Source organism: Cryptotermes secundus, unplaced genomic scaffold (genome assembly GCF_002891405.2).
Source record: "Cryptotermes secundus unplaced genomic scaffold, Csec_1.0 scaffold117, whole genome shotgun sequence".
Classification (NCBI taxonomy): domain Eukaryota; kingdom Metazoa; phylum Arthropoda; class Insecta; order Blattodea; family Kalotermitidae; genus Cryptotermes; species Cryptotermes secundus.
Window position 1 is genome coordinate 2,337,576 of NW_019737981.1, and position 13,036 is coordinate 2,350,611.

The 13,036-nt window shown below is 39.9% G+C and overlaps 1 protein-coding gene across 1 annotated transcript in view; it reads left to right on the forward strand.

Annotated features, from left to right (window-relative positions):
* The first annotated feature begins 288 nt into the window (after positions 1-288).
* Positions 289-13,036, forward strand: part of LOC111870554 (proton channel OtopLc) — a 32,638-nt gene continuing 19,890 nt past the window's right edge. The window contains exon 1 of the mRNA XM_023862929.2: positions 289-366. Coding sequence (XP_023718697.1) covers positions 338-366 — 29 coding nt within the window. The 5' untranslated portion in view covers positions 289-337. The remainder of the gene's footprint in view (positions 367-13,036) is intronic.

The following is a 13,036-nucleotide window of genomic DNA, read 5'->3' on the forward strand; positions in this document are numbered from 1 at the left end:
CACACCATCTATGCCTAAGACTCCAAAGGGTTATCATCCCTTGAGACTTATAAATAAAACCTTTCACATAGTAATCATTAAACCATGCTACACGACCATACTCCCACGCCCTTTTCACGTTTTCATGCGTTGCTATTGTTATTAAGTGCTTTTGCAAGGCACTGGAGAAAATGAACTATTCTAACACTTCTTTTACGTTATACACAGGATATTATCTTACATGTGCGCATAAGGCATTCTGCAACCTACAACACAAACACTAATGAGGCGCTAAACACATTCAGAGCACGCTCCATCACACTCCTGAGATCTACGTCAGTTCACCTCGACAAGAAGCATGGAGCTGGTGCCACACGATCCGCTCAGGTACGTCAACTCATCATTTTTAAACCAGAAATTGATCTAAGTAATGTTCAGAAATTCATTTCCTCTCACCGAGAATTCGATGCATAAATACAAAACGGCTGAAGTTATACAAGGAAATAGTAGCTGCTTATTAAGTTAATGGAAAGAAATTCGCTAGACAAAGTACAGAACTTCATATTAAAACAGGTGGTGCATATATTTAAGTATATGCTTTAAAAGGTGAATTAACTTTAAGGTTACAATCTATATCCATTACAATCCTCGGAAGGTTACATTTTTACATATTAAAGTAACTGTACGATACTGGTTACTGACAAGTAAACCTAATACCTCTGTTTTGCAATATAATCTCCATTTAAGGGTATAACGGAGCTACCACATAAATTCTTTAATATTTTAATAATCAATATGTAAGATTTGAGCCTTTCACGGCGGTGACTATGAAGAAAGCAGTCTTCTGGGATTTGGCACCGTGTATATGTGNTATGTACTTTCATTTCTTAAGCCTGGGATACATAATTACAACTGGGTGCTGAAGAAAATACCTGGATCTACGAGTGAAACAAGTGGACGTTTTAGGATCATACAACACGTGGAATTTCGTGACTTATACACATCACCTATTAGTGTCATGATCATGAAACGTAGGCAGTTACGGTAGGATGAACTATAGCTCAGAAAGAGAAGATACACAATTTTGAAAGAAAGATCTTGTGAGAAGCAACCACTCTTAAGACCGCAAAGGAGAAGGGAGGATAATATTAAAACGTATCTTAAAAAAACAAATTTATATATGAAATAAACAAACTTTCACAGTTGCTAAAGATATAACACACCAAGGAATTTACTTAGAAACCAATTACTCCAAAGTGGATAAACAACTTGTAATTCGAATATGGATCAAACAGTATCTTCCTCCATCACAATATTATTCCCTCTTTTCCACGCTGTTTACTGCATTTCTATGTATGTATTCGTGCGATTGCTTCATCATATTTGCCTTCAATTACAACTTGAGATATCAGCATATGTCAACACAAGATTCTAGTTACTTTCACGCATTGGAACCACTTTTAGGGACTTAATATACGCAGAACTGGGTAGGACGCGACGTACTGCCACAGCAAGGATACATACAAAGATATTTACAACTTTATATTTACATTATGTATTTGGTATGACATTGGATGAAGAAAATACATACCACAACGAGAATCCACATTCGGTAAAATTTATATGCATATACGAGTATGTGAGAAATGAAGAGGTGTTAATTAGAGTCAGTGAGTAGAGGAATATCCTACATGAAATAAGAAAACGGAAGGCTAATTGGATTGGTCATGTTTTACGCAGAAACTGCCTTCTAAAAGAAGTTATTGAAGGAAAGATAGATGGGCGGATAGAAGTGACAAGAAGACGAGGAAGAAGACGTAAGAAGATGCTGGATGACCTTGAGGACAGAAGAGGATACTGTCATTTGAAGGAGAAAGCTCTAGATCGCATTAAGTGGAGGAATTGTTTTGGAAGAGACTGTGGACCTGTCGTCTTGACAGATTACTGATGATGATGATGATGATGATGATTATACGAGTATACGTCACCGCAAGCTTTCTGATGACACATACTGGAAAGTATTTTCGATAAGAAAATGTTACTGGGTCAATCGTTTCATAATCATATAGCCCTTAATTGAAACTCGGTTATTACTCTTCGTAAACGTTCATGCTTTATATCCATAAGTTCCCTTAACTTCATTATTCCCTCGATTAAGAACTTCAGAATTTGTACTCTTCCAAAAAAAAAAAAAGACGAGTCCATTAGTCAAGGAGGATGAACTGAGTGGTACATGTAGCAAGAACAGGCACACTGAGAAAGCGTACCAAATTGTAACCGGGTAACCTCCATGCAGAAAACATCAGCGTATATGGGAGTAAAATCTTCGAAAAATCGTTCATAAACATGATTATTGGATTTAGTTGGCTCAGGATAGAGCCCAGTGGCTGGCTCTTTTGAATGCAGTAATGAACCATCGGGTCCCATGGAAGGTGAATAAGCAGAAATTTTCGATCAAGTTCCTGAACCATGGAATTATTTCATAAACTTGTCACGGGTTGTGTACTTTGAACAACAAAGGTAAATTTTGATCCATTTCATTTAATACATTAAAATCCGTGTGAGTTCGTCCCTAGTTGGTCCAAACATTCTTCTCAGAATTATGTTCTCAAAACTCCTCAATCTATTACAGTACAAAACGTTATGAGATTATGAACTGCACATAAGCCAATAAGCAGCCAGATAATAGCCTTGTGAATTAATTACAGAGGTGTGAATGGACAATATTAGAGTCAATAGCATCAGACTGGCAAAGTACAGGCGGGTGCATACAGAAGCAGTATAAACAAGAGAGGACATGGTATGGATGTCAGACAATAAAATCCTGTACTGATACACATAGGCCTATAAAAGGAAAGAACAGAACAGTGTTATAGCGATTAGTAATCCTATTTCACGTTTGAGAAATTATGGGTTAGAATCTCGGCACCGTGACCGACTATTCTACCGAAATATTTAGTATCCTTCCTCACGCCCTCTAGGTAAACAGTATATAACACCTTAAGATATGCTACGCATTTACCTGATTCGTTATTTTCTCCTGAAAATATCGAAAATAAATGAATACCAAAATAATAAAGTATCCAATTTTTCATATAAGAAATACATAGACTGTCAACACTCTACCATCAAAGCATGCTCGGAGACAGTAACAAACTACTTGTAGAAATTAGCAACCCACAAAATGTAAAAAGAAGATTGAGGAGACAGTAGCTGTCTGACCTACCACAACACGCAAATGACGAAGATTAAAACCATCACAATGCCTCCAAAGGGCCTGTCAGAGTATCATCAGTGGATGACTTCTCTACTCAAGACAACTGCTTAGAACAAATTGACTTACTACTCCATAATATCGAGAGTAGATTGTAAATGTGCTATTAATTAAATAAAAATATAGTAATAAACAGAAAATGAGATCCACTCAGATCTACAGGCGTGGTCAATTCAGCTCAAAAAGATTCAGGCATCATATAGCCTACAAGAACTCGGAAAACAAAGGTCGGCAACGCAACATCTATGCTTGATACTAAACCAAAGACATGGAACGGAATGGCCATAAGCACAACTGGCAGCGACGGGGAAACGGGTTATGCAGAACGAAACCGGAGAACGTATGCAAATCTGAGTTTTGGGCGGATTCTTTGAATACATCTCCAATAGGATAAAGTCCAATGGCAGTCTCCAATGAACACTAAAATGGAACTTCGAGCAGTAAAAATACTGAGAATTACTAGACAAGCTATGAGTAATATACAATTAGTTTCCCGAGAAGTATTCTACATGGTGATGTAAGAAGGCGAATAAAATTGTTCTTATAATAAAGTGTGGTAAAACGGCATATAACAAGTACGAATCAGAGTAAATGAAGCTGAAAACAGGCTGCCATATTTGGATTTTACCTCCTACATGGGCCGTTACATTAGAGGATGAACTAACAATGAAGCTGGAGATAACAATCAAATTCCTTCCGTCAAATGTGACACTTTTTTATGTTTNAGAGGATGAACTAACAATGAAGCTGGAGATAGGCTGCCATATTTGGATTTTACCTCTTACATAGGCCGTCAAATTGGAGGATAAAATAACAATGAAGCTGAAGACAGGCTGCCATATTTGGATTTTACCTCCTACATGGACCGTTACATTGGAGGATGAACTAATACTGATAGCAGAATACGAAGATCCAACACTGCTAATATCAAAGTCACCCACTGGGTACGATCTTGGGGCAGTCTGATCCGGTTCTCATCTAATGAAGCAACATCGTTACCATTCTCTCAACCCTTCGTTTGTCTAAATTTCATTTTCGTAACTGACCTTTCATTCATACACGACAGCATATTCTCAGATATGCTGTATATCTACTACAAATCAACTTTACTATAACATAATTTATAATTCTAATCTTCTGAGAATTAAATAGCAAATAGGTTTGCATTTGTCACGGTGTTAGCGTTTCAGGCCTGTTTATTAAATGGAGGTTGAGTCACTTCGAAATATTACAGATTAGAATTAGAAGGAACAGGTTGGTTGGTCCATAATCTCTAGTAAAATCCATAAAATTCTTCGAAAGTCATTAGAGAAAAGTTAACAAAATATTAGATCAGTCCCGATGCATACTGAAGAATAAATTTAAATCTTCGTCAAGTGTAGAAAGAAGCCAGAAAACAAGAGAAACGCCTCGAGAGGGACAAGTCGAATTGATAAATAAACCGTTCATTTGTTATTTTTTTACTTACGGACACTTGAAACGATTCCATGGACAGCTCAACCAATAGAGCGACCGAAGCAATTGCCGGCAGGTCCACCCAACCTCACACCCGATAAGAACATGATAGTTTTGGTGATTAAAGTTCATCAAACTTCTCCAACGAGTTTCGAATCCAGGGAACCTTACTTCTCTGCTCCCTACCCGTCTTCATGGCTTGGTACTTTGAATTAGGTGCAACTTACATCAAATTTTCCCAACGGCATGGGTTCTGTACGTAGATTGGAAGAGGCTGTGAGCTGGGAAAGAAGAGATCGAGGTGTTTTAAATTTTATCACACCGCTTGCCTGAAGGGACTCAACAAACCCATGAATAAACTCAGTAGGCCTATATATTCGTACCATTATCAAACCCGGAAACTTCCGGATTGAAAGCGGAAGAACTAGAACTTCATATACTAAAAGAAATTACTGCGTCACGGCTCACTGTGAAGGCTCAGAGAAATTAGGACGAGATGGAATTCGTAGAAGGCATGCTACCCTTCAACTGAGAATCTTCTGTCTACTTGTTTGCTAAGCAGAAAAGCAAAGAATAAAATACAGAGAACTATAATTTTGCCTGTAGTTCTGTATGGGTACGAAATTCTGTCGCTAATAATAAGGGAGAAATACAGGTTGAGGTGTTTGAGAAAATGGTGCTGGGAACAACAAATGGACCTAAGAGATATTAAGTAAGAGGAAACATAAGAAACCTGCATAATCATGAGCTTCATGATTTTAATATCTCACCAAATATTACTTAAAGAATTAAATTAAGGAGAATGAAATGGGAATACCATGTAGCACGCATTGGAGCGAAGACTACTGCATACGGAGTTTTGGTAGAAAATCTGAAATACAAAAATCACTAGAAAGACCAATTTATATATGGGAGGGTAATATTAAAATGGATATTGTTTAAACGAAACGTATAGTAAAGTCAGTGTAGGTAAACATTTGTCTGATAAATTTCCTATCCAGAATGGTCTAAAACAAGGAGATGCTTTATCGCCACCCTTTTCAACTTTGCTTTAGAATACGCCGTTAGGAAGGTCCAGGGAAACCAGGTGGGACTGAAATTAAACGGAACACATCAGCTGCTGGCCTATGCCGTTGATGTGAATCTACTGGGTGATAATGTAAATACCATAAAGAAAAACACGCAAACTTTAACTGGCGCAAGTAAAGAGGTTGGTCTAGAAGTAAACACTGAGAAAACTAAGTATATGTGCTGTCTTGTCACCAAAATGCAGGGCAAAATCATGATATAGAGATATGAAACAGATGTTTTGAAAATGTGGGACAATTCAGATATTTAGGAACAACGATAACAGATCGAAACCTGATTCAGGAGGAAATTAACAGGAAATTGAACTCGGGTAATGCTTGCTAACATTCAGACCAGAACCTTTTGTCTTCTCGTCTGCTGTCCAAAATCATTAAAAGTAGAATATACAAAACTATAATTTTGCCTGTGGCTCTGTATGGGTGTAAAACTTAGTCTCTGACATTAAAGGAGGAACATGGACTGAGGGTGTTTGAGAACAGGGTGTTGAGGAGAATATTTGGACCGAAGAGAGATGAAGTNAGAAGATCAAGGTGTAGGTGGGTGGACAATATTGTAATGAATCTTAGAGAGATAGGATGGGATGGTATGAACTGGATTGATCTGGTTCAGGTTAGGGACCAGTGGAGGGCTCTTGTGAACACGTTAATGAGCCTTCGGATTCCATAAAATGCTCGAAAGTTCTTGAGTAGCTGCAGAATTGGTGGCTCCTCCAGAAGGGCTCAGCTCCATGAGTAAGTAAGTAAGTAAGGAAGTAAGTAAGTACTGAATCAGCAGGATGGGAGATTAGTGGATGGATTCACCTGACTGAGGATGGGAACCAGTGGCGAGCTTTTGCGAATACGACAATTTGCCTTTGGTTTCCATAAAATGCTAGTAATTTCTTGAGTGGCTGAGCAACTACAGTTTCTCAAGAAGGACCCAGCACCACGGAATTCGTTATTTATTATGAATAAATACATTCTAAATTCCTGTTTACATCAGCAATATATGACAGCAAGGAGAATAAAGTATACGAAAAATCGGCCTGAACGCATTTGGAATTTTCAACCCCTGTTAAGTACTACTTACATGAACTTCTCCTCCCAGAACACAAGGTTCTGTCCGATAATTAGTTTCAGAAACTGAAAAAAAAAATGTAGTCCAGATAGCCCGTTTTTGGTCGTGTTTAGAAGCGGACACTTTCCGAACACGAGTAAAAGGTTTTTTCCGCTCAATCTCCCTCAAACTGAGCGTTAATACAAGATATGCACCAGCTTCAGACAGGTTCACATTGACATAATAAGTGACAGTCCTCTACTAATTAAGATTATTAAATTAACTGCAGTTTAGAGAAGCTTATAAATGTCTGTCTAATGTGAATTGCCGTAAAATATAAAACAATCTTCTATGTTAGACAAATTAACAATTAATTACTGCTAACTTAGTATTGTGCCGGTCACAGTAGCCGAGCGGTCTAAGGCATGTATTGTCTTCGCTCGCTTAGAAACCGGGATCGTGGGTTCGAATCCCACTCAGGGCATGGATGTTTAGTATGTGTGTGTGCGTTTTTCTATATTCGTGTACAGGCAGAGGCCTTGCGACGAGCTGATCACCCGCCCAAGGAGTCCTACCGAATGTGTAAGATCTAGAAAAACCGAAGTGAACGGAGAAGTTCATGGAGGTAGGCCTAGGCCCACTGGGGCTGTAGTGCTAAGGGGGGAAAAAACTTTGTATTGTGGTGGTATTTTTCCAAGTCATACGAGCACTGCGTCCTGCATTTTTCTATATGTCGTTGCACGAAAACATATGGAAAGGTGTTATGTTAAGTTATGTTATGTCACGAACAAATTTTGATAGGATAAGCAACTTTTCTTTCCTGTTCAGTTGTAATACATCACCTCAATTGCCTTTCAAAAGATTAAGGATACTGTCAGGTGTATGAGTGACTACAGACGGCGTTTGGATTATTAACTGTATTTACTGAACACTTGCGGATCGTAACCACAAGTGACTATAGCGCTATTGCTAATTCATACTCTGCAATTCACTACAGCATACATTTACGTTTTCTCGGTCTGCTGCGTGTTCGCCGGTTGTCTGGTAACGGCTTCAACAATGTCCTCTACTTCCGCGCTCACGTTCTTATCGGCTGGCGACTGTCCCCACAAATGGTGACTCTCAACTCAACTAGATTCGACTCCGCTGCACTGCATTAACTGCCTGAACTAAACTGAACTCGGTCGGTCAAGTGATATAGTCCGGGAGCGGACTACATAGAAAACACGCTTCCAACACTTCTTCTATTGCTGCATCAAGCAACTTTCGCACGGACCGCGTAGAGATCGCCGCTTTCTAGTTTGTCCATTAGTGCGTGTTAAGAATCTGTTGCCTAGCAAAGGGTGTTGTTTACAGAGCCATTATTCAGCAACGAGTCTACATGCTACATTATTAGAAACAATATTTTTTCGGTATGGTTATGGGATTTAGTCTCTTGCTTTCAGGGCAGGAACATACACTACAGGTGGTTAAAAACAAAATGCTCAAAAAATATTTGAACTTATTATTATTTATTGTTAGTGGGGTGGGACTAAGTCCCTTGTACTGCGGCCACTTCTGGCCTATTGCACNGGTCAGGTGTATGAGTGACTACAGACGGCGTTTGGATTATTAACTGTATTTATTGAACACTTGCGGATGGTAACCACAAGTGACTATAGCGCTATTGCTAATTCATACTCTGCAATTCACTACAGCATACATTTACGTTTTCTCGGTCTGCTGCGTGTTCGCCGGTTGTCTGGTAACGGCTTCAACAATGTCCTCTACTTCCGCGCTCACGTTCTTATCGGCTGGCGACTGTCCCCACAAATGGTGACTCTCAACTCAACTAGATTCGACTCCGCTGCACTGCATTAACTGCCTGAACTAAACTGAACTCGGTCGGTCAAGTGATATAGTCCGGGAGCGGACTACATAGAAAACACGCTTCCAACACTTCTTCTATTGCTGCATCAAGCAACTTTCGCACGGACCGCGTAGAGATCGCCGCTTTCTAGTTTGTCCATTAGTGCGTGTTAAGAATCTGTTGCCTAGCAAAGGGTGTTGTTTACAGAGCCATTATTCAGCAACGAGTCTACATGCTACATTATTAGAAACAATATTTTTTCGGTATGGTTATGGGATTTAGTCTCTTGCTTTCAGGGCAGGAACATACACTACAGGTGGTTAAAAACAAAATGCTCAAAAAATATTTGAACTTATTATTATTTATTGTTAGTGGGGTGGGACTAAGTCCCTTGTACTGCGGCCACTTCTGGCCTATTGCACCAGCCCCAGATGATAGGTGAGTGTGATTGTGGAGCAATTGGTGGAATGAAGATTGGCAGGGGAAACCGAAGTACTCGGAGAAAACCTGCAACAGCGCCACTTTGTCCACCACAAATCCCACTTGACCAGACCCGGGATCGAACCCGGGCCGCCGAGGTTGGAAGCCAGCGACTAACCGCTTGAGGTAAGGCGTGACCAATATTTGAACTTAATAAGGATTAAGTGTGAAATTAAGGCCATTACATGACGAACAATTTCATTATTTATACTGGTCACCTAATATTGAAATATTAGTAATACAGTGAAATGTAGGAGGCTCTAATGACATAAAAATGTAGCTAGAATGAGGGAAACAATGCAGCTGGTTGGAATGCATCTTAGAAAATGTTCATTTGTGTAGTGAAAGCGAAGGTAGAAGAATAACCGTGGGGAAACAGATTGTGAGAGCAGGCTATTCAAACTGGTTTAGGATTGTGTTTGACCTTAGTGAATTTACACTTGCCAGTTCTTCTACCACAATATCTCTTAGCTCACTTTTGATGAATATGATAAAATTCGTTTTCGGTCTAATGTATGTTTGAAGTTACAAGTACAGTGGACCATATGGCGTAAAGTTAAATTCGTCTCATACATCTGGTGTAGCCATAATACTCGTATGTCAGTTTATGAATACTGGATTTGGGGTTCTCACAGCGGTAACTATGAAGAGTTCCATCATCTGTGATATAACGCCCTGTAATCCGGAGCAAAATATCCAGTCCATCTTCATGGTCCAAGAGTACACCAATAAACCAGCATGGAGCGGAGAAGAAAACATACTGTTCCTCCTAATCATCGGTTGACTTTCGATGAACTCACCATCATCATCATCATCATCATCATCAGTAATCTGTCAGACGACAGGTCCACAGTCTCTTCCAAAACAGTTCGTCNCAGTCCCGGAGCGGACTACATAGAAAACACGCTTCCAACACTTGTTCTATTGCTGTATCAAGCAACTTTCGCACGGACCGCGTAGAGTGGTCCAAGAGTAAACCAATAAACCAGCAAGGAGCGGAGCAGAAAACATACTGTTCCTCCTAATCATCGGTTGACTTTCGATGAACTCATCATCATCATCATCATCATCATCAGTAATCTGTCAGACGACAGGTCCACAGTCTCTTCCAAAACAGTTCCTCCACTTGATGCAATCTCAATGAACTATATGATATTATAACCCAGAGGACAGAACTCTTCAGTTCAGGAATGCTTATATGTATTACCTAGNGTCAGTTTATGAATACTGGATTTGGGGTTCTCACAGCGGTAACTATGAAGAGTTCCATCATCTGTGATATAACGCCCTGTAATCCGGAGCAAAATATCCAGTCCATCTTCATGGTCCAAGAGTACACCAATAAACCAGCATGGAGCGGAGAAGAAAACATACTGTTCCTCCTAATCATCGGTTGACTTTCGATGAACTCACCATCATCATCATCATCATCATCATCAGTAATCTGTCAGACGACAGGTCCACAGTCTCTTCCAAAACAGTTCGTCCACTTGATGCGATCTCGATGAACTACATGATATTATATCCCAGAGGATAGAACTATTCAGTTCAGGAATGCTTATATGTATTACCTAGTTTGGAAGATATATATGTGGAAGGTGTTAACATACCTTCGTGTTATGTGTTCATTTTGTCGACGGCTATTTGCGCCTAAATAAAACTGAATTTAATACCGTACTTAGTTTGAGATATAGTTGCTGGCTTCCCACCGCGGCGGCCCAGGTTCGATCCCGGGTCTGGTCAAGTGGGATTTGTGGTGGACAAAGTGGCGTTGGGGCAGATTTTCTCCGAGTACTTCGGTTTCCCCTGCCAATCTTCATTCCAACAATTGCTCCACAATCACCCTTGCCTATCATCTGGGGCTGGTACAATAGGCCAGAAGTGGCCGCAGTACAAGGGACTCAGTCCCACCCCACTAGCAGTAAGAAAAAAATAGTTAAGAGATAANGAAAAAAATAGAGATAAAATTAAATAATATTCTCTGCTATATTTTCAGAATATCAAGGGGACTGACACATGGGCTGCCGGTCACGGTAGCCGAGCGGTCTAAGGCATATACTGTCTTCGCTCGCTTGGAAACCGGGATCGTGGGTTCGAATCCCACTCAGGGCATGGATGTTTGTGTGCGTTTTTCTGTGTTTGTCTACAGGTAGAGGCCTTGCGACGAGCTGATCACTCGCCCAAGGAGTCCTACCGAATGTGTAAGATCTAGTAAACCGAAGTGAAACGGAGAGTTTCATGGAGGTAGGCCTAGGCCCAAATTGAGGCTGTAGCGCCACAGGAAAAAAAAAAGGACACATGGGCTAGACTGGGGCTAAAAGTTCAACGTTAGACACACAAGAACTGTGCGTTAACGTAGCTATGGTACATAATGTTGTGTATGACAATGTAATTGAAACCCTAAAACAATACGAATAAAGTGACTTGAACGAAAAATTTCTTTAAAGTGACGTAAAAGAGCACCAGGAATGTCAGAGCAGTAGACGCAGTACGGCCATCATCTCAAACGACGTCGAGCAACGTGCCGTGAAAACGAAATGGACCGTGGGCATTCCACCAGGAAACGTAAAGAAGTATGGAGTTCGTCATAGTGTTCATTCCATACAGTTCGACTTCAAATAGTACAAAGCATTGTTTAAAAAACTTTTTGTTAAAATCTAGAACCGATGCTTATCCTTCATACTTCTTTTCTTTGAAGGAAGTATAACAACATAGCGTGGCCTGACAACTGCACAACACTAGAGTCAAACAACAGAACTATGACGTGGCATATATTTATCTTCCTTTAAATATTTTGAAATAGATTAATTATAATAATTTATAAATGTTTTAACAAATTCATGCATATCGTAGTATGTATTACAGCATAATATTTTATATCTATGACATTATAATTGTAGTTTCTGCAAGTACTGATAATGGTTAATGACATTATAATAGTTTCAGTATGCATTGATAATGACCTTCTGAAGATGGTCGCTACGACCGAAGCATGTAAAGGATTAAAGATAAGAAAATCATAGCATTTATCAATCACAATTGACGGCGTTAATACTCTTTTATACTATTGCTAGGGTGACGGAGCAGGATAAACCAAGTAAAATTCACGACTGAACAGTTCCAGCTATGTCAATGGGGACAATGTCGTCTTGAAAAACTGCTTCGTTTTTCGGGAATAACATCTGGATCAAGGGAGGCACCTGATTACCCAACCTGTCCACGTACCCCCTTCCAGTAATTCGGCTATGAAGGGTAACAATGGGACCAGCAGAACACTGTACCACGACATTGCTGCCCAAACCGTCACAGAACTTCCTCTGTCTTTCACTGTTAGAACCAGACATTCCGGATTCTAGGATTCCTTCGGTGTTCTCCAAACGTAAACTCTTCGTGATGCAGGGAAGAGCGCGAAGGACGACTCATCTGATCATATCACGCGCACACTTCCATTACTTTCAGTAATCAGAGGTTTAGCATTTGCAGCCCTACCGTGGATGTTGGATTTGTGAAGCTCACGTAGGACAGTTTTGTGAAAACAGTGTCTACAAGACACTCAGTGCTGCAGTAGTTCTGTGATTTTTTGAAATAATTCTTTCCAATGTAAGACGATCTCTTTCTGTAAATGTTAATTTTCGCCCACCGTTCCTCTTCGCTGTTATCTTCCCATGTTTCATGTACGCCAACATAACCTTAGAAGAAAGCAGTCTTCTGGGATTTGGCACCGTGTATATGTGGTGTTAACCGAAATCTGCTTGCAGATTTCTTATATTTTTTCTTCTACCCTGAAGATGGAGGCGATACGTTCCTCCGAAACGTCGGTTAACACCACATATACACGGTGCCAAATCCCAGAAGACTGCTTTCTTCATAGTCAA